Source organism: Anopheles stephensi, chromosome 2 (assembly GCF_013141755.1).
Source record: "Anopheles stephensi strain Indian chromosome 2, UCI_ANSTEP_V1.0, whole genome shotgun sequence".
Classification (NCBI taxonomy): domain Eukaryota; kingdom Metazoa; phylum Arthropoda; class Insecta; order Diptera; family Culicidae; genus Anopheles; species Anopheles stephensi.
Genome location: NC_050202.1, coordinates 17898297 through 17925434, shown reverse-complemented (window position 1 = coordinate 17925434; position 27138 = coordinate 17898297). Strand labels below are relative to the sequence as shown.

At 45.0% G+C, this 27138-nt stretch overlaps 1 protein-coding gene across 50 annotated transcripts in view; it reads left to right on the top strand.

Annotated features, from left to right (window-relative positions):
- Positions 1-27138, top strand: part of LOC118507230 (microtubule-actin cross-linking factor 1) — a 181242-nt gene that overhangs the window by 99150 nt on the left and 54954 nt on the right. For 41 of the 50 annotated variants that reach the window (XM_036045456.1, XM_036045455.1, XM_036045454.1 and 38 more), the window contains 9 exons: positions 542-631; positions 701-871; positions 21633-21912; positions 22670-23378; positions 23450-23654; positions 23745-24113; positions 24326-24361; positions 24661-25576; positions 26475-27105. In XM_036045456.1, coding sequence (XP_035901349.1) covers positions 542-631; positions 701-871; positions 21633-21912; positions 22670-23378; positions 23450-23654; positions 23745-24113; positions 24326-24361; positions 24661-25576; positions 26475-27105 — 3407 coding nt within the window. Of the gene's footprint in view, positions 1-541; positions 632-700; positions 872-12319; positions 12452-16951; positions 17740-21632; positions 21913-22669; positions 23379-23449; positions 23655-23744; positions 24114-24325; positions 24362-24660; positions 25577-26474; positions 27106-27138 lie in introns of those variants that run through there. The other 9 variants (XM_036045457.1, XM_036045466.1, XM_036045465.1 and 6 more) reach the window with 2 other exon arrangements.

Sequence of the window (27138 nt, the reverse complement as noted above, 5' to 3'; positions counted from 1 at the left end):
GAAATTGTTGATTTTATGCACTTCTGAAATCTTTATTAAAATTATTAAAAAATGTAAGAGTCAAAATTCAGTTGTTTGATGTTTGTATAAGGCCTTTTGCTTTATCAAGCTTTACAGTTGGCTTATCAAATAGAAAATAATGAAACTGCATTTTTTATAGAAAATAATCACAACCCTGTTAAGCTTTGTTAAGCCTTGTAGTTGATATTATCTTTATCTGTGCTGATGTAAAGTTATCTAAAGCATTTTTTATCACTTCATGATTTTGTTCACTATCTTCGATTGACAAATGGAAAATCTTTTAATCCCCTTGTTCAATATTTGACCTCTTATCAATCGGAAAAAATCAAAGCTTTTATATATTTTCTTTGATCTTTCTGCTAATCTCTTGAATCGCATATGTTGTCCTTTTGTTGCATGTGGTGCGATAAATACCGAACATCGTAAAATGTGTTTCTAAATATATCTTTAATTTACACGATTTAATTTACAATCAAACTAACCTCCGTTTTTTTATTCTACAATCTCTCCTGACATACAGGCCTCCCGTCGTGTCGATGACCTGTTCGAAGATCTGCGCGATGGACACAATCTTCTTTCTCTCTTGGAAGTATTATCTGGCGAACATCTTGTAAGTACGACCGTGAAGCAAATTAGTCAACCAAGCATATACTAATGGACAACCTATTTTGTCTTGCAGCCAAGGGAGAAAGGAAAAATGCGCTTCCACATGCTGCAGAACGCTCAGATGGCGCTGGATTTTCTGCGGTACAAAAAGATCAAATTAGTCAACATACGGGCGGAGGACATCGTAGACGGCAACCCGAAGCTTACGCTCGGTCTAATATGGACCATCATTCTGCACTTCCAGGTAGGTGGTGGAACGAATGACTTATATGAAAAACTAGCATTCAAAGGGATTGCAAAGGATTCCAAAGAATTTAGAAATGATTTGTTGCAGTAGAAACCGTTAAAATCTGCATGCAGAGTTTTTTTTTCCTTAACGAGGCAATTATATTCTGTTTTTATTGTAGATTTGGTACGATTCTTGATTGGAACCAATTTACATTTTTTTTAATTCACAAAGTAGTAGTTCATAATTAATTCAATTTTTTTTAGTCGAAAAAAGCCCATTTCGTGGATTTAAATTAAACGACCGTTAAATTTAAATCAACACATGTTTCAAAAATTCAACAATTTATTTGTCTTTATTTACCTAATGAAACAGTTTAAATTGGCAATGGCAGTTAAACAATTTATGGTTCAAAGTAGACTACCTTTCTTGCATAAGCAAATAGTGTTGATAACGTGTTGCATTATTATTATCTACTGATCACCTCTTTTTTCCACTTTGTCACACCAACACCAAATGACGCCGCTCAACCCACTAACTACATCACAAACGCGCATGTTTACTTACCCGAAATCGAATCAAACTTCCCTCCTCACTTACTACCTTTCAATGCTACACCACACCGCCACGCATCTTCGTAACGCCCTCCCTTATCGGCATGTTTAATCGACACGTGCGGTTGTTTGGTCTGATTGGTGTTTTAAAAATTCATTGCGCATACATAATAAATTTGAACAAAACCAAAAATCAAACTCGATATGAACACTTAAATCGTACTCACCCCGAATATCTGCGCCATTGATATTTGTGTAGTGGACACGGCGGGTAAGTTTAGCAAATCCTAGGTCTTTTGCTAGTGGTTCAAACTTCCACGTATCCTTGCCTGCATCATCATTGGTGCGTTTTGCTTGCTGTGCATTTGTTTTTCGATGTACCGATTGATACGCTTTGTGATTCATGCTCATTGTTATCATGTCGATCTTTGTTATATTTCAAACCAAAACACACTTCATTTTCAAATGCATGAATATCATTGAGACGCTCATATCGTTAGAAAAAAAATTATAACGAAGTAAAAGGTGTCGAAACTTGCATGTTGGCGTGAATCAAAACCGGATTAAGTATTATTTTGTGGCCGGTTAAAGGTCCCGGTTAGCAACCATTTTTTTCTGCAGACAGACGGGTGCACGCTACGTGGGCAGCATTTGCTTCCTACACGGGATCCGTGTTGACGAATTATTTCGTTGCATTTTGCATTCCGGCGGCGACGGCTATCCACTCAAACCGGATTAAGCTTGATTGGTTTGGTGCCACCACGGCAGCACCCATTGTCATTACCCTTGACGTACAACCACGCAACATATTCTGGCCGGTGGAAATTAACTAATGAAGAGATTTATGTACCTTTCGGGGGTGCTGTGGTGTCTGTAAAGGAGGTGGTGGCATATTATTGTGCATGAGCGGGCAAGAAACGAGCGTCGTTGTGTGGTGGGTTTAGGACTGCCAGCGATTAATGGTGGCATACGAGTTTTTTTTTCTGCACTTGGATGACGCATTAGTTGGTGCAACAAGTTTTTGTGTTGCTGCGGGAGCGACAAATTAATAGCCGAGGACTAAGTGTTTTGGCGTCTCGTACCCCAGTGGGTAGGAAACGATTTTATTATATTTTTCAATGCGAAAATAGATCGTTTATTCACATATCAACGATACATTTCAAATGAAACTGCATGATTATTGAATAGCCATGTATGGTGGCGATCTGGTGGCAAAGATCGTAGCGGAGCCGATCTTCTAAAGACAGGACCTGGATCCAATAATCTCGTCTGGACCTTAGAGGATTTCGATCTTTGCAAATCATATATCAGATCTCTCCTAAATTTATCCAATATTCCACTATATGATTGCAAAGTTCCACAACGGACTTGCACGATTCCACAGTACGTTGAAAATCTTTTTTTACATGGATCGAATCGCTGCATCCAGCTATGGGTAAATTAAGTCCAGTAAGCAAGAAATGGCCGGCCGAGCGCTCTCGAGGAGGTTGTAGTGCCAAACTTCATTGTAAAGTTGCTAAACATTGCCATTGTTATGCAAATCGAATGGAATTTATATCTGCAATGAGCCCGGTTATTTATGATACACAACAAGCTTACTCAGAGCGCTATCTAAACGCGACCGGTTTTGTGAACAGTGCTCAGCGGCTCCGTTCAATTTTCTGTCTATTTATTATCGTATCAATCATGCTAACCTGCCTGCTAGCTAGGAGCAACATGCACCAATGGCTAATGTACAATCGACGCGACACGCGAATCGAGCCACTCTCTGCTGACGATGGCGATGGTTGTTTGCAAACGCAGTAAAGGGTGGCTTGTATGAAACTGAACCTGGTCTTAAACTTGGGGTAGCACAACAGTAAGCGATCACGCCGGTTAGATTGCGTGTGTTTGTGAAGTCTTCTGATCCTCAGTGAGACGTTGTCCCTAATTGACTTGCTATGATCATAAGTAACAGAGAGGTTCGTCGCTTATCTGCTTAAACTGTTCCAATAAAGTCTTCGGTACATTTAAAGATTATTCAAGCTTTATGTTTCGTCCCGCGAGGAACGAAAATCGATGAGGACATCACCTTCGCACTAAATCGGAGCTGCTGTCCCTGACGCAGTCGATAAAAAATGTCGCCGAAACATCCGGTTGCGAGGGCGAGTCACGCGTTGGTTGGCGAATTCTCTGTAGTTCACAATTAGTAGCTTCGGCTATACCTCTTTTTTTTTTCCTTCTACCGCTTCCAAGAACACTCATATCCCACGCATAGGTTCGTTTGAACTTGATTGCTAAGTGTTAAACACCAGCAACACAAAAACTGCACAGCTGTTTGTAAACACACGCCACGCTCGCGACGCTCAGGTAGTGGGTAGGTAGTGTTTCGAGGTGAAATAGTGCCACACCGAACTTGTTCACCTTTAGTTTTATGAATGAATTTTCTATGCTACGTTCATTCAAAAGATATGTGCGGGTGAGAGGTTTTCTGCAGCAGCAGCAGCGTGTATGGGTGCGATATTTTTATTGGCCGTAAACCAGTGCGCGGGATACGTATATGGAAGGCTGGTCATTCCGATTGTGGCTGGCAGAGGCGTTGGTTTATGAACTGTAGAAATGGATAGTTTGCGAAGGCTTTGGAATAATTTATGACGCTGTGCAAGAATCAATTGTTTTTCGAACAACATTCTTGTGCCCACACGCGTGGGGTTTTGTTGTTGGGCTGTAGATATTGGTGTCTTATGGTTAGTTTTTAACTTTGTTCGTCCAGATGTTCTGTCTTGGGAACGATTTGCTCCGGCGATGAGTAGAAAAACAATCTAAAAATCTATTATCCCCATCCCCACACCAGAGCCGGAAGCATCTCGCTTTGTTCTTTTCCGCTGACTGATCTTCGCATGAGTGCAGCGCCCTTTATGGCAGTACTTGGAGCCGGGTCTCCATAATTAGTCAACCCTGTGATTAACTAATTGAATTGCATTTGTTGCTAGTACGGCCGAGCTGTGGAAGGCAAATCAATTGCCCCTTATATCGGTAATGTTTTATCTTCCACAAGCGTGTTTACGTTAATTTATGACGCGCTCCCAGAAGGGGAAACTAATAGCCGGCCCTACCTCGTTTGATGCACCAACGCGAAACAAGATGCTAGCTTCTTTTTAAAGTTGGTTTTAATGCTCATTGTGCTAGGCGGAAGCGGTAGATCGAATCAAGATTGGGGAGGGCGCTTGACAAATCAATCCCCCCAAAGTCACGCAACATCGAACCGGCTTTACATGTGCCGATTGGCTATCTTTGAGGTTCTATAAAATTTGTAAGATTGCGAACAACCCTTGGTGGTGCGTGCTGTTGTTGTGTCAGATAAGGTGAATCATTTCCCTCGATTGCTGAATAGTTTGAGGGCGGATGAAGACGAATTTTATTTTTTGCGGAAACGAGACGCGAAATGGTGTGGGTTTCTCCAACGGGTTTGAAACTAAAGTGAAAGGTTATTACCCATGTTCAATCTTCAAGAGCTTCTAATCTGGGTCCTATTGCATAGTAGCAAGTTTTTTAATCTTATGATTTATAATCAGAAGCGGTTACAATACAATGAGTTTATGTTAAAGCAGGATCTAAAGTATGATTGAAATAATTAGGAAGTAGGATTGTAAACTCTGATGCTGGGGCGTTGAGGTGCTCTTATTGCAACGTTAATGTTGTGCAACAATCAATCTCTTTAACTCATAAAGTATTACGCGTTGTGAATGAATACAATTACCATTGCGTTGCGGCCCCATGATCCATACCAGCCACCTTTTTGCCTATTCCATTTGAAGGGCCTATCTTGAAGGGCTTCTTTTAGTCAATAACTACTTCCTACGCAAAAACAGCTCTCGTTCAACGTGGTTGGTAAACGGTGATTGATGACGCGTTTTTACCAATCACTGTGCTTTCGTTGGTTGGACTGGCCACAAGTCAATATATTCGTGTCCATATTGTTACGATGTCTCATAATCCTTCTAGCATAATTTTCTCGAGGATGGCAAATCATCCGTGGGAGCTAGTTTTAGCTAGTCCATATTTAAAGCAGGCACAGTTTTTTGCAGCGTATGTGCCACACGATTATTGCACGATGCACGCATAACGCTTTTTATTATTCACAAAATCTGTCAACGCGTATGGTGCCAGCGGATGATGATGCGGTTGTCATTGAGCTAGATATGTCATAAAATCGATATAGGGGGGGCGGAGGCAAACACACGCCGTAGACTGTGCACCGGGGGCGCCGACACTCTCGTATTAATTTGTATGCAGGCGTCACGGTTATATGGACCCGCACGCACCCAGGGTACGATCGAGAAAGGATTATTTGCCATATGCGGGTGCATCTCGTTTCGTCCCACTCGTAAGCACCGTTCGATTCGGTGGGTTTGCTACTAATGGCTTCATGGTTGTACCGGGTATAACTAAATCCTTCGGACAGCTAGCACGGCTTTGCTACCTACTTGTTACCACGGGTTGTGAGTGACCGCTCATCCTACGCACTCGGTCCGCGATATACTGTCAGAAGTTATGGCATAGTTCGGTAGTTGAGTATTGAAAACAATCCTTCGTTAAGGCTAACCCGATGTCCAACGGCGATAAAACTGTAATCAAAATAACCATTATGGCAAATCGCGTTTGTACAAGATAGCTTCCGATGCGTAATGATCACGTGCAAGCAGCGTTAGTTCGTGACGTTGAATATCATTAGAGAGTGAGCATTGTGAGGAGCATCTAAAATGCACACAACCAGCTCATAGAAATATGTCCGAAGGCCGTTCGATTCCTGGGACAAATGAAGTTATGCAATATTTTCAATATATTTTGTATGTACTTACATGCACGATCAGCATTTATTTTAAAATGATCAAAAAAAAAACAAAACTCAGATGTTAGTTTAGAGCATTTCTTCAACGATCGAATGTGACCACCAGAAAACACTTCAAACGCCCGCTGTGCTGTGGCATTTGTATCGTGACATGCGATTGCATACTTTTAGGCGGATTTCTATGAACGTTTCTCGAATGGTTCAAAATAACGTGCGCTCTCTACGCTGTCGATTAGATACAATTACCTACTCACGTTTATACTAAAACCTTTTTAACCTTATCATTCTCAGCAGATATTCTGCTCCGCTTAGTACAAATATCCTTAATTGGAATGATCGATGGGCGAACTCGTGGCGTGTTCAATATTTATTGATCGCTCAAAAGCTTATGAAAACAAAGCGGGAATGTATAATGTATTAGCTTTTGAAAAGAAGGTGCTCACGTGTGCGTGTGCCTGGGTTGTTTGTGTGTGCTTAATCAAAGTAGAGAGATTTCGAAATATATGGCGCAATTATTGTGTAACCATTCGAAGGATAAAAAGGGTTTAGTTGCACAGAAATATTGTTGCTTACCTTCAATTTGTAAACAGTCGGATGTTTAGCATTAATTTAAATGAAATTATCAATGCAATCGCTACGCTATGTCAGGTTTATTCAAGCAATTTTAAATTATTCAAACATGCTATTGATGGGCATCGTATTACTTTTAATGGAAACGAGCTGGCAATCCGGCGTTAGTCTGAAAAGTTTAATTTGATTCGTTTCTTTTTACTGTATAAAAATTACCTATGCTAAGAAGTATCTCCTTTGACTTCAAGGGAGATAACACATGAGGAATTTTCTTACAATTCAGTACTTACGGGAAGCTATCAATTGATGGTGTAACTCTCAAGAGTAAGCGTAACGCAGTGTCCGAAAGCATGTTGCGCCCCGATCGGGCGGAATCTGAGAAGGGCACTAACACGCGTAGATTTTGCATAAAATCGATACACACTTGATTGCATTAGGGGTGCTTGTTGTTGCGTCTAACAGGGCTTGCACCGTACCTGATACCAACTATGCTTTGTGGTCACCGAGAGTGGACCTAAGCATGCTGGTGGTCTCTTTTGTACTTCACCGCAACCGACATTTAAATGCCGGTGAGTCTGACGGTCCGATATAACCATTAGCTGCTGCCGGCCATGCTTAGAAGGCAAGGATTTACATGAGTCCAATTAAAGTTGATAGAGAAAATAAGGTAATCGAGCGATTGAGGTGCTGTTCACGGTATGTCAAGTTGATTTAAATTACTCACATTATCCACGGCGCTTCAGTCAGCACGCACACCAGCGAAAGCAATATTTCTGTTGAAGAAAAAAACTTTGTTCACAATTATTACAACCCTAACCAGGAGAGTGTTTCATGCTGCTAAATGTATTCCAAATATTCAAATCTCCCAAACAAGGAGTGGCCAACAAAATTCCACTCAAATGCTTCTTGTCAGATGTTGCTTCGTCGTTTGCAAGAAGCTACCAAATCAAACAACACCATCAAAAATTAACGTCAATTTGTGACATTTTCGCCGTATGCGACGCTCACCAGACCCATTCGCGCACGGTGCGATGCGCTCTAACGACGCAGCAGAGCACCACCGTATCGCCGCCAATCCAATTCGCAACGTCACTAATTGGACCCTGTGTTTGGCAGTGCTTTCACGTTTGTTTTTGCACCTTTAAGCGTTTGTGTTCCGCCGCGGCATAAACTTTCGTTTACACCAATTTCCGACCGCGGTGTCTTTTCCGATTGAGATGTTTCCTCCCAGCGCGGTGTTGTGTGTGTGGTTTCTTTGTTTCTTCAGAGGGGAAAACTCATTTCCGTTGTGCGCAACAAAATTGAAGCTCCCACAACAGCGCAGTCGTGACACGAATTCTCTGGCTGACAATGACCAGTTTTCGGAATCAGTAAAACCGGAGCAGCTTAAAGAGAGAAAAAGGGAATTATGTTTTTAGCCGGAGCGAGATTAGCAGCGGAAGAAAAGCGTGTGGAGGGCGACGGTAACTATTGGTTTGGGTTCGTCGCTTGTTTTGGCGTGTGCGAGCGTTGTAGTCTTTTGTTTTTATCTGCTTGGCGTCCATTTTTAGTTGAAGAACTGTCTTGAGGATGGGATGAAAGGGTGTTGATTTAGGCAGAGAAGTAACAAATTTCCTCCAAACTCCACTAGCAAAACCTACAGACACACAGGTTGTATTGGACAAGCAGGTCACTGGGTTGATTGTTGATTGGTGGAGGTTAATGTAGAGGGAAATGTTTTACTACATTTCGCTGTAATTCTCATTCTCACGAATCTCTTCTGATTTTCAATGCGGCGGAATGCGTAAAAATCGAAGGCTACCTGTAAAATGTACATTTACAGCTGCACTGTTTTTTGAACTTGAACGATAAGACAAATCCTTTAATTTGATAAAGACGCTCAAAAGCTTAATGCGGCATTTAGTCTCTACCAAATTGTGTCTTGCCCTCTTTTGACGTAAGATAGGAAAGCTAGCACGAGACTGACAAAAATGTCGTACTGATAGTGATTAACCTTGTTGTTAGATAAATTGTTTATCATTCTACCATAAACTCCTGCTGATGTTTGGGAACGATAATTTTGCCATTATCTTAAGCGTAACAGATGTGTGGAATGAATACAATAGATTCGGTTTCGTTTCCACGCTTTCCCCATTCGGACGTATGTAAATATTTTGGCAAGACATTTGTGAGGCATATGCAGCTGATTTTACGTAACAATTCTTTCAACCGGAACATGATCGACCTACCACACCTCTCAAGCGTTGACGGTCCAGCAAGTGTTCCCCTGTGGGCGAGTGTTGAGCGAATGAAATTAAATGGGTAAAAATTAAAGAAAAACACTCACCGTGAAACAAAGCGCTTGTCCCGGTAGAGCGAGGAATTTTAATCGAATCGAGAGGTTCAAATGTTGTTTCCTTCTACGCGGTGGCTCTTTCACGCCCCGGCAAAGTCAACCGAGCGTGTAAAGTTCAACGGTGGTAAGGTTGAAAAGCTGTCGCGCCTGCACGGTATGAAAAATGGATGCAAATTGTGGCGCTGTACGTAGGGAGCCTGCTGGTCCGCTGAATCTTGAGCTATTGCGAAGAAATAAACGAAGCGACTTATGAGGTGCACAGCATGGTGGCACACAACACTTGTGCTGGGTGGCTGCAAAGGGAAAGAGAATGGCAAAACGCAACTGAACCTTTTCCCCGCACCGGATGTGGTGCAACGGTTTTCTCGTTGGGTGTTTTTATTAAATGCAGGAAGAAATAATTTAATCAGTCTTTGTGTAGCGCTTTGGTGGTAAAGAAAGAGAGAGAGGGGTCTCAGCGATCTTTGTTGAAGGCAGGAAAACACATAACACATTGTACTTAATCACTATGCATGCATGTGGTCGAAACAGAGATGCACCGAGAATTGTTCATGATGCTAATTTATTGCTAATCAAAATTTAATTGAAATTTCGATTTGAACGCGCTGCCTAAAAAAGCTATGCAAAACTGTTCGATCGAAACTGCTCATGCCTACGCAATGTTAAATCGATGTCGATTGAATGTTTATTTTTTGGAAGCGTTTCGTATGTGTAAAACTGAAATCAATTAACACTTTTCCTCTTTTATTCGTTTCATTTCAGGTAAGCGATGTAGTAACTAATAGCAGAACGGCGATAGTTAAGTATTTTGCAACCGGTATGAGTGAGTATATGAAAACCAACCCCGCCCGGCCATCATCAGTGCTTTAGTACAAACAATTGCTTTGATTTCACTTTAGTTTTGATTGCTAGTCGGTATCTTTCGCTCCGAAACAGATCATTAATTGAATGATCAAATGCTTGTGCCGCAAGATCATCACGGTGCATGTGAACCCTTCTTGCGTAGGCTGTGGTGCAAATATAGAGGCCCCCGAGTGGTTAGGGCTACCTAAACATTGATGCCCTTGCGGAAGGCATAAAAGGCGCGACATGGCGCGACTGAAACGTATCTCTCGCACCGTGATAGGTGGAGCTAAAAAGGCACCAACGGGCGGACGTTAGGCGGGAACAACTCCGTCACGGAAACCGTCCTACTGATGGGATCATAAGTTGGCGAGTACCTAACCTTGAGCCCAGTGCTTCAGCAGCACGTCTTTAGTACGCCAACGCAACGCAACCTTGTCCTTGCCCTAATTCCTAGCTGGAGGGACTGTTGGAGCTTGATCTTCATATGCCACCGACGTGTGTCCCACGCGCTAACGATCAGCCCGATGTCCGCGCGACTTATCACACGTTGGAAATCTCCTACGCGCCAGAGGAAACCTCTTTTATAGCTGTGGTTGAAAAATTGACATTGGTGTGTGGTGGCTTGCTTGAGCAGCAAAATCATCTCCGAGGGTTACCACTGATGTATGTAGGCCTCGGCAGTGTATGCGTCGTGTGGGCAGTAAACGATTGCTTCCACCTTGCTGGGGGAGAAGCCCTGGACAATCCGTGACGTAATCAATCTCTCTGCCCGATTGAGACGCGCTGAACTTGATCGTACCATTTTTGGTCAGGATCGTGCGGCGACAACGACGATCGCGCGCCTCTCCAACGAGAAGACTGTACGTTGGCTGGGGCAAGGTGGTTTGTTGGGGCCGTACATATCCGGAGGATCTGTGTAGCACACGTATCGCTGTACTTTGGCGCTGAGGAATTGGGGAGCCCTTCGTAAAAAGGGTCTCTGCTAACACGGATCATAAATCTTTACAGAGTACACATTGAGACAACGGTGGCACCGTCCATGTGCTTGTATGCGATGTGCTTCGCCAAGGAGACATATTGCTCACTGCAAACCATGACCTGCTGCTGCTGTAGGCATGTACTACGTTGGCGAAAACGTGTCGTCAATGAGGGAGAGATTTAGCGGGCATACCATTGAGCCAACCGTTCAGTGTCTGTTGTCCATCAGCGATGAAAAGAGCTCGAAAAGTAATGTTTACCTACAGTCGCTTCTCCGAGAATTGACGCCTGTTGGCAGTTGGCGGCACGCCGAAATTGGGCATGCAAACCGAACCTGCGCAACTACGCAAACGGAGAAGCTTAACATGAAACTGCTTGCGGGAGGTGACTTACCTGAAGAAACGAGCAGCTGCCACATGGTGTCTGTGTGTGTTTGTAGCCCTGCTATAGCACAGTATTGTACGACTGACATCAGTTGTTGATAACTTTTGTTCCCCCTCGCGGTCTGCGTTGGACACACTGTTTTAGGTATGGCTTCGGTTGTTCTGCATGGATGCGCAGAAGCAGGAGAACGTACCATTCGCCACTGACGGAAAAGTTTTTAGAACTCTCCTTAGGTTTAGATTTAGAGGGAATCATTTTAAGTAAGTCTAGATGTCTAGTAAAGGTTAAAAAAAGGTATAGTAAAACGGACAAAGCTCCTAACATATGCCTCAGGCGCTTCTCCCCGTTTTTCCCACATCCGGGTAGGGTCGTGAGCGTGTTGCGAGCACCGAACCAAACCTTTTCTGACATTTGTGGTCCATCGCCGAGGGGACCCGAATATTAGAGGCAAGCATATGTGTTGCACGATTCCATCCGTCCTAAGTACGCGGCGGGTGGAAAGCTCGTCGGTACTTCAAAACAAACGGGAGAACACACACACACAAACTCACACACCGGAAAATAGAGAACCGAGAATCGTCAGCCAGTGTCACAGTTGGGGTAGCTTTTCTCTCTCTCTCTCTCTCTCTCTCTCTCTCTCTTCACTTGGCTCCCTTTGGATTGAGCTAAACTGCGGGGGAACACACAGAAATGCACCTACGAGTCTAGCAAAAAAAGAGAGAATCTAACCAACCCCAAAACGTACGGGCGAACCGCGTGTTGTGAGCGCCAGTGTCAGAGAGTTTGTGACCTACCGCGCGCGTACTTAACGCGGCACGGTGTTGGCGTCGGCACACGGTACACCTTTTTGCGGGGAGAGTCACCGCCAGACAGAGATGGAGCGATGTTGATAGGTTGCGCGTCGGGGAAGGGAAGCAACAATGTCCACCCTCTGCCGGTGGTGGTGCGTCTGACAGTTGACTTTAGTCAATTGCTAGCAAACGCAACGAACGGTTCGGGATTTCGAGTGCGCGAGTCCATTTTGTTTTCTTGCACAATCTAATTCTCTTATCTATTTTCTTTATTTATTTGTTTTGTATAAATTTGTTCTGTTGAAAAAAGTATGAATTTTCAAAATTTTCTAAACTAAATTTGAATTGAAAAGTGTTGCGCAGGTTCGTCGTCTGCTGTGCATCGTTTGTATCGCGCCGTGAAGCTAACGCTTTTTCAACAAACCTTTTGAAAAATCGTGTGACTTGTTTAGACAGTTCTTAAACGTTATAGATGTTGCATTAAATTAACCAACAAAGTGACGAAATGTTTTTCCACCCGCTAAAACCGGAACGTGTGCTTTTGGCACAGTGATTTGTCAAAAAACTTTCTTCAGCAGTTGCTATTGTGTGCTACACAGTTCCCACGCGAGGTTTTCATCTCGTCGCACCACTCGAAAGTGGCCAATTGTGTGCATTATTTGTTTGTGTTTGGGGAAAAAAATGTGTGTTTCATGATTAAATTGTGAATTTGTGGCTGTGTGTGTGTGCGGTTTTTGGGAGTTGGCATCTGGTTCGGTAGCAGCCAGCAACCAAGTGTCAGCTTTTAAATCTGCCGGTGTGTGTGAATAAGTGCACTCTCTCACCGGTGAAATTTGATATCAATAACCTCGCCTTCTCCTTGGTGTATATTGTTGTGCTGTTTGCGTGTCGCATCGTGTAATTGCAGCTGCTGGTGCTGCTGCTGCTGGGATGCATCTTTTAGTGTGAAGAGAGGAAAAACGCAACAGCAATCCCCGGTTGATAACGAATTAAGAGTGCATTGTGTCTCGTTGAACATGTAAAAACCAACAGGGGTTTTCAATCTTGTGGAGCATCATGAAGAGAAAGAGCGAAAGACCAACACAGCCACCATAAAAAGTCTTAAAAGGCTGACCCTATAATTAGTGTCAACCCGCTCTGTGTGTATCAGCGTGTTAAGATGTCACCATTAATTAAATTTCTCCTCGTTTTGCGTTCGAAGGGCGCTAGGGTCTGTTCTGTTCCCCAAGCAATTGGTCACAATAACCTATAATGACAATGGAGTGTAGACCATTGTTGACGTAGGTTGATGTTGCAAGTGGTGCAAACGTACCTACCTGCCTCGATATCACCGCGAGCTCTACCGAGCCATCTCTTATCGGCGACACTCCGATCGGTGATTTGTTATCGATAAGACACACTTGGGTGTTGTGCGCGGGGACGACGACGGCCGGTGGTGATTTGCTCACCATTGACACCTTCATCATCGCTAATATGGCTGGCATTGTTGTGTGGTGCTTCCAATGGTGGAGCAATGATGATGGCGTAGTAGCAGCAGCAGCAGCTGGCAGTAGCAATACAAAACCCTCGTCGCTTCCCTGACCCGGAAAGTCCTCTCCCACATGGTGTCGGTCCTGCCACACACATCTTCCTACGTGGTGTTGTGCTGGTGATCCACATTCAAGTTAGAGAGCGCCCACGAGATACATCGTGGCGGCGCTCGTTGCGTGACATTGTTCGGTGTCGCGCTTGATCCACCGGACAGCTTGAAGCTTTGCTGGGTAAACAAACAAAGCAGAGAGCCATGTGGGGAAGGAATAAATTGTTGTTAATTTTACTTTTGACAGTATTTGACGTCAAAACTGAGGCTTTTGGATTATTTGTTTTAAAAGTTAAACTTTCAAATGGTTTGGAGATGGAAATGGTTCAAACTTGAGTACCACACCGAATCACTCGCATCAGCATTAAAAAATGAGTCGCTTGGTCCTGGGGCTGTTCCGCTTTGTGTTAGTGCTATGCACTTGTCTCGTGTCATTCGCACTGTTTGTCACGTTTCTTGTTGTCTGCAGCGTTTTTGGGGCGACGGTTACCGCATTCAGATCGGTTACTAATTGAATTAGCATGGACGTGAAGCGACGAACTCCACCCGCGAGGGAGGAACGCTTCGAGAACGTAATTGGGCATCGGGAGGTTCTAGCTGCGTGACGAGCGCTCTAAAAAGGAAAAGTTGTTGACAGAATGGAAGAAGGGGTCGTAAGAATGCTAAACGTTCGGAATAGCGATGCTACCCACACAGAGTCACAGGAATGCTTGTAACTTCCCTGTTGGATTAACAAAATCGTTCGATTATGACGACAGGTGCCAAACATCTGTTTGTTTTTGGGGGAGCGAATAATTATTGCCTACGGAAGTAATCCATTATCCGGAATCGAACTATGATCAGGCGGACAAACACCCATAATAGGGTGTTTTTTATCGACATGTTTAGAATGTCCCCCCCCCCCCCCCCCCACGACGCCACTTACCTGTACACGCATTTTTAATGGCATCGTCATCACGTTTATCGATGGTTTAGAAATCGAACCCATTCAAAACGCCACACCAGTGATGGCCGAACAGCAGCAACCCTCCCGCGCCTTTGTCCTTTTCAAATGCGAAAATATAGCAATTTAAATATGTTTATGGAGAACCTCCAGCGCGCGCTACAGTACCACGCATCCGGTGCTTTTCGCCCACCAGAATCATGCGCTCGGTTACAAACTGCAACTTGCGGTGCGGATTCTCGCTACCTAAAAAGCAAATCCCATCATTCGACGGGCCGGGGACGGCTACATACAGCGTTGGTCGGTTCCGGTCGAGTTGTTGGTTGTGGTTCTTCTCCCACACGCACACACACTAATGAAAAAAACCTCTAGCGTATAGGCCATCGAATCTGGGGAATGTTGTGTGGGTTTGCCAACGGTCGCGGTCAGTTTGAGCGTGGCCCAGCACTAGAAACAAAACTAAACCACACCAATATGCGATGGCGGTGGCCAAATTTTACGCCCCTATCGAATAATGCGAAGATCCGCTTTTAGCGATCGACACCGGATGGGGGAGGATCGACGATATTGGCAAAATGTCAGGTTGCACAACACTTTGAAACTTCTAGATGGTCGTTGATAATAAAAATCGATTGACCGTCGGTCCGGAATCCTTTATTGCTCTTGGGAATGAGCTTCCCATTTGCCGATTGTAACATTCTACTAATGTTAAAGACATTCTGTTTTTATTCTGTTTAATTCTGTTTAATTCTGTTAAACACATTCTACTAAGACATTCTGTGTTAAAGACTGTCTGAGGGTAAACAGTAGACAAAATAGAGTTCAATTTTGGGACCCAATAAAAAAAAACCCGATCAATTTTCATGTAACATGTGTTGCAAAGTCACCTAATGCACATGTCACTGCCGTGTACTACATGAAGTTAGCGATGGTATGTCTGGAATGCGCATCACTCAAACGGTCTCGGGGCTGTCTTGATCAGCTGCCTGTCAGCCGTGTCAGGTTTTGGTAATCTTTTACAGCTGCCACTCGATTTAAAGGCTGCCGATAGAAGTTCCTTTCACCTGAAGATATATCACGCTTATCCATTTGCAGCATTACTTGCTGGTGACAGCTTGTGCGACCGTCTGGACTGTGATGGCGAGCTGTTGTTTCACTAATTAGTGAAAAATAAATGGCGTGCAAAATCGCCAAAAAAATCGTACCCGCTTCGTGGAGAGAAATTTAAATGGACAATCTTTTTTTGGAAGAAAGTAAATAAACAGTTGAGTGATTGTCTTATTAAGATTCAGCTCCAAAACACCTATTAACAATGTAATCTTTCATCTGGATTTGTTTTTAGCTTTTAAGAAAGCAACAAGGATGAGCAAGATATTCGATTGGTTTTTTTTAATGATTTCTTGCTTTCTTTATACATTGTGTTGTTCCTTCAACATAAGTGATATAAATTATACACTTTATAGTACAATGTGGTGCTTGTTAAATAGGTAATGTAGTAATAAAGGAAGGAATTTAATGGGTGTTTAATTTTTACCCACTTTTAAACTACATTCCACGACTTCAATGACCTTTGAGCACCATTCTTCACGAAGCACCAGAGTCGTTACTGGCGTTCTTGCCTTCCCGTAGTCGGGTGTCTTCGTCATGGTTCCGTTACTACCGGAAGAAGCAAAACGTACTGTACTTGCCTACTGAGAAAGGCCTAAACTACGTGATTCATTCGTACGTGTTCTATGCTTTTCTTTTTACTTGGTTGGTCTTTACTTGAAGCACTGGACGGATTGTGTACGAGTCGTTACTGAACAGGTGGAAAACTAGCATTCGGCTTCTAAACGTCCCGGCATTTTAACGCCCGTGGTGAGGAATTAAAGATAGCTTTTGCTACAAGTTGGTGGGCTGGTCGTTGCCTTCCACAACTTTGGTTGCTTTCTTGGTGTACAAGCGTGCCATTAGGGTTAGGGAAGTACACCGCCGGGGACGGTTGGTAATTTTCTGTTATTTTGGGAGTTTATGCACGAGGTTCTTCCGTAATCGGAACCGTTTGTTGGGGGGAGGGATGATTAGAATTGTTCGTCTGCTGGTGTTGGTTCGTTCGTGTCTCTCTTTCTCTTCACGCGTTGCGTATTAAGGTTTGGCAAGTGAATTGGAAAATAGATTTTTAATGCCTTCGTTCTTCATCACCCGTGTGCCAGACGTTGAAGTTAATAGGATTCCCAAACACTCGGAGTTGCTGTGCGTTAAACAGAAGGTTAATTGTGTATCGGTTATGTTTATCGTTTCGATCTAGAGTAGTGTACAGGGAGTTCTTTTGAACCCACTAAGTGAGCTAAATGTGGTCCCACTTATCTGCTGCAAAACTATCGTGGACCCGTCGTATGTGATTTTAGTGTGCAAAAACAGTGTGCGATTTCCATTCGGACGCTTCGAACAGGTGCGCGTATATCGCCCAAGCTAAGCAACACTCCCCCGAGCAAAAGTGCAATGTACAAAATCGACGACGAATTTCGACCCCGGGGCCGAGTGTTTATGAAGGCACAGCGGGAAAACAATCCGGCCGGCAGCTCGTACGCCGTCGTCAGCCGTTCCAGTTCGCGCGGCAGCGTGGACCGGCGCGGACCGGCCATCACCACCAACCTGGACGATAGCAGTCTGCGCTTTCGGCACGAAATTCTCAACGAAAAGGTGATCGAAGCGACCGTCACCGAGCTGCCGGATGTGATCGATGACATAAACCGGGACCACTGGCGGGCCCTGCCGTCATCGCTCGCGTACGGCAACGAGCTGGTGGTGGCGACACCGCGGGCCGATCCGGGTGGTACGGTCGTGTCGGAAGTGACCCGCAACAAGCGCCTGTCGACCGAGGTGCTCGGCAGTACGCTCGAAACGACGAAAAGCTCGCAACGGGCAGCGGATGGTCATCGGCGGATGACGACCCACATTGTCCGGAAGATAACGACGCTGACGCGGGCCGAGGAGCAGGAGCAGGCGGACAGCATGATCCGCCAGAACCGGGACGTGAAGACGACCGAGATCGGGTACATGCGCACCGGACGGTTGGACAGCAAGCGGGCTAAGGTAGCTTTGTATTTGCTTTTTTGTGGTGTCTGCGATGAAGTTGACTTGGGAATTGAATCCGTTTCTGGTTCAATCCGGTCTATGAAGGCTTCATTTTATGATGGTGCAGTTTAAGTCACAAATTAATATTCACCAATTCTGTTGGATGAAGGGGGTTTTCCCTGCTAGGGGATCATTGTTTTATAACGCCGGAAACAAGTGCACGAACGTCTTACCATTGAAGGACACATTCAAGCGGGATTGAACCAATTTCTGCGTTAAAAAAAAAAGTCCAAAAAGAATACGTTATAAATCATTACTCAAGTTTCAACTTCGTTGCTCATCGCTGCATCAACCAGCTGAACGAAAGATTTCAACGCCAATTTCGTCACCAAGCGACGAACGTCATACTGTCGCTCTCGTCGCACTGTTGGCTCTCGCGCCACAGCGTCAACAGCAACACCGGCGGGAACATTTATGTGTAGTAGTTAGTACAGCACAGTTAGTGGTAATGGTGTTGTGTACCATTCAATGTTTACAAGCATGTTACATGATCTATGGCTCTCGGTTGTCGTGGGCCCCCCCCGGTCGGTTTTGGCATGCTGTACAACTCCTCCGCCGGTCGGGTGGTGCTGATTCGGTTTCGGGCTTGCAAACCCCGTGCGATATCTACTTTATGACCCGATCGCAAGCCCCAAACGTAGCGCAGCAGCCATGACGTTATGGAGCGATCGTAATTGCTCGGGGCAATATCATTAGCTCTGCATGTTTGATATATTTCAAATCGCTGGGCAATGTGCGGGTGGGGGTATGCTTGTGTGGTGACGACGATATGTCGCGTCGCGTTTGCGAGTTGTTTGTTTGTTGTCGTGATGAAGGATGGTTTATAGTGATCGTTTGCTCAGTAATTTCCCTCTTGCCGTTCATTGGCATCGTATAGGCGAGGATCGGTTTAGGTGCATTGGCAAAGGGTCTTTGATAGGATCTCGGTGGGTGAATAATTTAACAAACAACAATACCTCCACATTCCACATTCCCGGTTTGAAACTCCCAGTCTTGTTGGTACGTTGGTGAGTGGGGGTTGATTCAATTGAAAAAACCTCGACATCGGTAGCGGCAACAAACGATCTGCGTTTCGCGATGACGTTTGATCAAACAGCTGTTAGAAGAATGTTGTTTTTCTCCCTAAAAACATAAATTTTTTCAAATGACCCCGAACAAAATCTATAATAGAGTTGAAAAACTACATACTAGCGTTTGAATCCAGCTCACAACGGCAAGAATCCATTCATTTCTTTGATCGCATTCCATAGTACTCCGCAGAAGAGGAAGACTTATCTCGCAAAGAATGTCATGACCGAACGTTTAAAAGGTTCTTTATGAGCGGGGCAGAAAAAAAAAAATCCTCCCTCATCATTAATCGCTTCAGTCAACAAACGCCCAAATCGGGCACCCACTGCTGTGCCGAATTTGGAGCGACTTCATAAAACTGTGTTAAATGCCGATAACTGCGTAGCATTATTTTATCCCATCTGACGCCCGCTCATGCAGATGATGGAATAAGCTGTTTGTTTGTAATCTTTTACTCCGCAGACTGTAGCACCTCCAAAGGGTGTTAGGATACGTTTTTGGGAAATGGACAACATAAACATCTCCATAACTTTTAACTCAAACCCCCCCGAAAAGCCGCTAAGAATCTTTTTTTTTTCTTCCATAAAATAGATGATAGAGATACGCTCTGGCGTGCGTGTGAATGTTAGCACACCCCTTTTTTGGAGCTGGCTAAGGGCTTGAGTCAAATACCAGAAACCCTTAAGGGTAGCTGTGAAATACTTCCAAAAAATAGAGATGTTTGTTTAACCGCAAGCCACCGTAGCCATTTTCTGTGTTCGATTTCAAAAATCGTTTCTCGGCGGTGCTAATCCATCATCATAAACACACTCGGACGCTAAACGGCGCACGCCGCCGCTGTCGTGCTGTGTGCGCTCGAAACTCTCGGCGCAATGGCGCCTGCAGTCGGCTTAACGCGACCGTGTGATGCATATTGATTTATGAAGTCGAATGATGGTAATAATTTGACGGAGTTATGTTGTCAATCATGCATGATCCTCGTTTCGGCTACTTTTGTTGCTGTTGATGCAAAATCCTTGACCAACAAGATCCGGCGCACACTGTTGGCGGCGTTCTTCGTATCGGTTACGTCTTGTAGCTCGATAGCTTTTACGATCAATCTCGCTAGCAGGCGGAAGGATCATAGTTTTGTTTCTGCCACCATTAGTTACATTACATGTAACCCCGTGTCAGGCTCTGTAGGGGGAGGTTAAGGAATCTGTCGATCCGTAGAATGCATGACCCTTTTTGTTTGTTTAGTGTTTGTGGTTCGTGTATTGCCCGTTTTGGTGTGGCAGCTGAAGCCGCCACTGAGTAGAGCCACCGGTGAGGTGGTCTGTCGGCAAGGCTATCCGTTACACTAATGAACCCAGCGGGACGGTTTGGATAATATTTTATTGGCTGTAAGAGTAAGATTCGGTTATGTTTCTTCCATTATAATCAGTAAAATGACGATTATATTAACGACTGTCTGGTGGGTTATTTATTCTATTTAATTTACTATAAATTCCACAAGTAAAATTGAGCTCGTTTTAAAAATCCTTTAAATACCAGCAATGTCAACTGCAACACAGAGATTACAGCACATTGCTAGCACATGTTAGCACAACACTACATTGATACGGTCAGCATTAAACGATCATGATGTTGCGTATTTTCTTACCATGTCTCAAAGCGATAGTATAAATGGGTTTTGATGATGTAGCAAAAGGGACATCTAGTTGGACATTGATTTGCCCGAAGAAGGAGAATAAATCGCTTACGAGATGATTAACGAGAGAGCTCGTGCTGATTGCCCGTTGATCGTTTGGTTGATGAATGGTGGAAAGCCATTGATTGACAGTAAAATGAAGTAATTAGTTTTCCCTAATTGAATTAAACGACGTATCATTTCGAGCATATATCGCAGCATCTGTAGATATGGAATATTTTTTATAGCAATACATTGAAATAATCGCCCGCTCTTATTACAAGGTATCAATCACTGAAGGGAAGCTGTGCACAAATGATTCACCAATCAATAGGCCTGCGGTGACACCAGAAGGCAAACTTTAATTGAGAACTCCCATTGGTTGATGGATGCTCCCGTACCATCACCACAACCACCGTGCGGAACGATGATCCTCAATGATCGTGATTCGCAATTTGCGTACGCTTTGACTGTGAAGCATGCCGGCAGCAGTCGGTTGGATGGCATTGAAAAGAAGAAAAAAAAAATGTCACGCCATAGTGAAACCGGGCAACAATGCTCACGCGCAACCATGGCACATTGTCGAGATGCGGATATTGTCCACCGGTGGCAGCTTTTTTTTCTTTATTCTTGCTGTGTTTTGTTGCAGTTAACCTCTATCCTGTGCAGCTCGTTTTGTGTGTGCAGCAGACAAGCAGCCATTTGTGCTGGGCTGAAATGTGACATTTTTATGCAGCATTGTCGTTAGTAGCGAGGGTTGGTGAGGGTGGTTCCGTCGGTCAGATTCAATTCTTGAAATTCCACTCACATTCGTGGGAAAAGAACTTGATATTCAGTTGTTAAAATGCTTTCATTAGTTGCAGGTTTTGAGGTTAAGCTTTCCCTGAGTAATTGGCGCTCGGTTTAATGGCTGTAAAATCATGTCTGATAAATAATTTGCAACATAAGATGTAAGAATGTTTTCATATTTTATTCAAAACGTTAAAAAAACTCATCTGATAGATTCTTCATACCGGTTGCAACAAACAACAACAAAATGTTACGAATGTATAGTAAATTACACAAAACATCTTTATTTAACTCATATCTCCCTCTTGCCCATTCCACTTTCCAGATTTCCGACATTGTCGTTGGACAAGAGGACAATCTTACCGCCCGGGAGGCACTGCTCCGCTGGGCCCGCCGTTCGACGGCCAAATACCCGGGTGTGCGGGTAAACGACTTCACAAGCTCATGGCGCGACGGTTTAGCATTCTCCGCGCTCATCCACCGGAATCGACCCGATCTGATCGACTGGCGAGAATCACGATCGCGTCGTCCGAGGGAGCGGCTCGAGGTTGCTTTCCACGTGGTCGAAAAGGAGTACGGCGTAACACGGTTGCTGGATCCAGAAGGTAAGCAGCACGACGGGAAGGCTCTGGTGTGATGTGAACTGTCTTCTGCTAGTGAGCGTGATTGATTGAGTCGTATGATCAGGTTGTGCGAGTGCTGCCGGTAGTTCGTTTAACGCTCGTTTCGCTTACACATGAGACTCAAAAATGATAATTACAGTCTAGGAGGCAAAAAGCGATACACTTCATCAGCGTGGAAGCTGTTTTGACAGAGTCTTTAACGGTTCCAAGAGGCGGCAAGATCAAAGAGCAACCATACATAGGTTCGGATGTTCGGACTCTGAACATAGTCGGGGTAGATAGCTGGATGACACGCGGCGTAGGTTTAGGCCGAAAAAGGAAAGCCTCATTGGATATTCTTCCACGCTGAAATGTCAACGTTGCTCTGCGGTGCCCTTAGGGGGCAATATTTCACGCTCCATCTGAAAACGGTGCGATCCTTCAATCCACACGAATGCCATAACATGATCGTACGTGATCGTTTTAACATATTTTGCGCGTTTTTGTTCACGGAAAAAAATCTTGATGGCTTAGATTTGTTTTTTTACTAATAAATTCTAAAAATTATATTTGACGCAGAAGCTAAGCAGAATATCGCTTAGCTAGACAGAAAAAATATCATTAGAATGATCAAGTTCTCTAAAGAGCTTTTTGCACCGTATTTGATCATCTTGAGACCTGTTTTGAAGAAGAACTGTTGAAACTCTTAATGCCATTGTGAATTCTAACTTTGATTTACTCCCTCTCTCTCTCTAAACAGACGTGGACACAAACGAACCAGATGAGAAGTCGATGATTACCTATCTGAGCTCGCTGTACGATGTGTTCCCGGAACCGCCCCAGATGCATCCACTGTTTGACATGGATTCGCAGCGCCGTGTGCAGGAGTATCGCGAGCAGGCCCAGCAGCTACTGTACTGGTGCCGCGAAAAAACATCCCTCCTGCAGGAGCGAGCCTTCCCGACCACGCTAATCGAGCTGAAGCGGCTGCTCACCGATCTGAACCGATTCCGCACGGAAGAAGTGCCACCACGGCAGCGCGACAAGCAGCACCTGTTCTCGATCTACAAGGAGCTCGAGAAATATTTCGAATCGATCGGCGAGGTGGACGTAGAAACGGAGCTCCGTCCCGAGGCGCTCGAAAAGGCCTGGCATCGGCTCATGTCGGCGCTCGCCGATCGGGACATGATTCTGCAGCAGGAAGTGCAACGGCTCGAGCGGCTGCAGAAGATTGCCGAAAAGGTGCAGCGCGAGTACAAGCACACGGAGACGATCATCACGAAGATCGAAACGCGAATCTCAGAGGAAAGCCGTCGCATCGAACGTTTGCATCCGGTCGAGGCGAAGAACATCGTCGAGGGGCTCGATGGCGACATCCGGCATCTGGAGCAACCGTTGCAGGAGATGAACGACGATTGCCACAATCTGAAGGATGGCCGCTATCCGCAAGCGAGTGATCTTCACAAGAAGTATGTGTGGAAAAAAATGAGTCTATGATGATAGCATTCCTGACCCAGCGTATCTTCTACTTCATTTTCAGGGTCACCAAGCTACACCAACGTTGGTCCCAGCTAAGGACAACATTCCATACTAGCCTAGTACAAAAACTGTCCGGTCTGAGCTATCCGGTGCAAGAGACGACGATAACGAAGCAAACGCGCGTCGTAACGGAAACGCGACAGATCGGCACCAATCCTTACTTCCGGGATGTGCAAGAATACACTGAATGGTGCCAATCGAAACTGGTATGTGTTGACTGTAAACATCCAAAAAAAGGCCTTGTAGAAAACAACAAAATAATACTTTTTTTTTTCTCCTATTGTATATCCTTTTAGAAACAACTGCATACCTCCGACTACGGTTCTGACCTTCCGTCCGCTAAAGTGGAACTAGAGCGCCATCAGCACGAGCACAAAGTGATCGATCAGTTCCACTCTAAAATAGCCCAGTGCGAACGACACGCGTCGAACTTTACCGGCGAGGAGCTACAGCTGTACCGGCAGCGACTGAGCCAGCTGCAGAAGGTGTACGCCGAGCTGCTGAGCACCTCCACCAAGCGACTGTCCGATCTGGATGCGCTCGTAGACTTCCTGGCGACTGCCACAGCCGAGCTGAGCTGGCTGAACGATCGTGAGCAGATCGAAGTGAGCCGTGATTGGGCAGATAAAAACCTAGACCTTTCGGCGGTCCATCGGTACTATGAGGTAGGTTTGGATGTTACGATCGATTAAACCAGGAAAAAGGGAATGCCGTCTTTTTTCCATCTTCAAATGGTTCTCCATACGAACTCTTTCTCTCCGCTTCGCACTTTGATTCTCATTGATGTGTTTTCTTTTTTCGTTTGTTTCGGTACATTCTGATGTTCTTGTCTTATACAATCTAACCTGTCCTTGTGCCAAAATACTAACCTAAAAAGTCTACTTACAAGCGTACGTATGGAAATGGTGAGGAAGTAAGTAACTGATATTCAATTTTTTGTTTTATAATTCAGTGTTGAACTTTGTGTTTCGTATTGTTTGCGATTGTATTTTGGATACCGATATATTTGATCGTTTTTTACCTTCCTGTTATGAAAATCCATTCCCCTGACGCGTATTGTTTTGACCACTGTCTGCTTGTATGTGTGTGTTGTAAATTTTCTTTCGTAATTTTTTCATGTTTTAACTTTGTAGTTTGTGAGTTTCTAGATAGTGTGAACTTACTTAGTATTATTTGAATAATAATATGACCTTCCTTTAACCTTTTCCACAGAATCTCATGTCCGAGCTGGAGAAGCGCGAAATGCATTTCGCCACTATCCTGGACCGTGGAGAAGCGCTGCTCGTCCAGTCACATCCGGCATCCAAGTGCATCGAGGGCCATCTGCAGGCGCTTCAGTCGCAGTGGTCTTGGCTGCTGCAGCTGACGCTCTGCCTTGAGGTGCACCTGAAGCACGCCACCGATTACCATTCGTTCTTCGACGAGGTGCGTGAAGCAGAAAACTGGCTGACAAAGCGTGACGAAATTCTGAACAGCAAGTACTCGCAGTCAGAATTTACGCTCGACCAGGGCGAATCGTTGCTGCGCGGCATGCAGGATATCCGCGAGGAGCTGAACGCGTTCGGTGAAACGATTGCGCAGCTGCAGCACCAGGCGACCGCGATCGTGCCATTGAAGCAGCGCAAGCAACCGGTCAACCGCCAGTGTACCGTGCAATCGATCTGCTCGTACAAGCAGGGCAACATTTCGCTGGACAAAAACGAATCCTGCACGCTGCTCGATACATCGGGACGCGTGAAGTGGCTCGTGAAGACGTCCAAGGGCGTCGAAGGTTCCGTCCATGGTGTGTGCCTGCTGTTGCCGCCACCGGACCAGGAAGCGATCGAGGCAGCCGAACGGCTGAAGCGACTGTTCGACCGTTCGGTCGCACTGTGGCAGAAGAAGCAGCTGCGCCTACGACAAAACATGATCTTTGCCACGATCAAGGTCGTGAAGGGCTGGGACTTTGAGCAGTTCCTGGCGATGGGTGCTGAACAGCGGACGGCCATCCGGCGGGCACTGAACGACGATGCGGACAAGCTGCTTGCGGAAGGTGATCCAGCCGATCCGCAGCTTCGCCGTTTGCGTCGCGAGATGGACGAAGTGAACCGGCTGTTTGATGAATTCGAGAAACGTGCCAGAGCAGAAGGTATGTTTAGTTGAGCGAGTGTGTCCAATCATGCATCGAACTGTATGATGGGAAATCCCGTTTATGGAAAATGAGACATCTTTCACTTAACCTAGGGGGGTTGTGTGGGGCCCTGTAAATTGAATAACAGCATCTCAACGGTGCGAAGCCCATGTGCAGCAATATAATTGGATAATTGGGTGATCACTGGTCGATCGCTTCATCGCCGACTCGATCCACCCCCTTTTTGGACGAATCGTGAAGGTCAATAATAATAGATCGGACGATTATCGCCCTCGCGGACAACATTAATTCATTCGAATGCCCAAAAACAAAATACGTTTATGTTGTCGCGCTTTGGGTGGGTAAATTTTTGGTTGTTTTAGTAATATCCATAGCACAGTTAGTGGTCAAACAAGTTTATGTTTGCTTTTGGAGAGCAGCGCTATTGTTTGCGCGAGAGATACTAATTTTCCAATTGTTGTACCAAACAAGGTGACATTTATTAAGACCGCCCGAAGTGGTAGGTGTTGGTCTACGTTGGCTTTATGCTATGAAAAGCATTCTTCGAGGCAGGAGCTCGCTTGGAGCTTGGACGTTTGCCAGCTTGCTGTTGATCAGTCGCTGTTGTGCGCTGGTACCAAGTGGATCGAGATAAAGAAAGCGAATAGATTGCTTTTTGCAAACGTATATTTGATACTGAAAAGTGATTTTATTCTCGCTCGACACTGTTTTTTGAAGTTAAGTCAACGTCGAAGAGTTTTTCAAAATGAAAGGTGTTTTTCGTTTCCGTTCTTTTCGTGGTAAGGTTTAGCGTGTTCAATGTGATGTGTTCCAGGGAGTAGTTGTGATCCCAAGCCAAAGACTATAAGAAGCTATACTAATGATAACTTCGTATTAATTATAATCTATTCAACAGAGGAAAGCAAGCAGGCCAGTCGTATCTTTACTGAGCAATGCATTTCGCTGAAGACGCGCCTGGAGGAGATGGCCCGCGAACTGGACCACATCATTCTGTCACCGATGCCGCGCGATCTCGACTCGCTCGAGCATACGGTGCAGATACTGGAAGACTACAAGCGTCGTCTCGGTGGACTGGAACCCGACCTCAAGCACCTGCAGGAAACGTTCCGTACGATTACGCTGAAAACACCCGCACTGAAGAAGAGCCTTGACAATCTGATGGACCTGTGGAAGGAACTGAACACACAGGCAGGTCTGCACGGTGATCGGCTGAAGCTTCTGGAAGGTGCGCTGGCTGGCCTGGAAGACAACGAGCAGGTTATTTCCGATTTGGAAAGCAAACTGTCCCGCCAGCTAGAGCTGCCATCGACACAGGAAGGCTTGTATGAAGTGTACAAGCGGCTGACCGCTATTCAGGAAACCATCTCAAGCCAACAGCCCGAAATGGACAAGATGAACGATTCGGCGGATCAGCTTGGCCGGATGGGCGTCCCGACGAAGGTGCTCGGTGACCTGAAACGCCTCCATTCCAACGTGGAACGTTTGAACTCGCGGTGGAACAATATCTGCGGACAGTTGGCAGAGCGGTAAGAGGATGCAGCTTTACAAACTGGAATTGT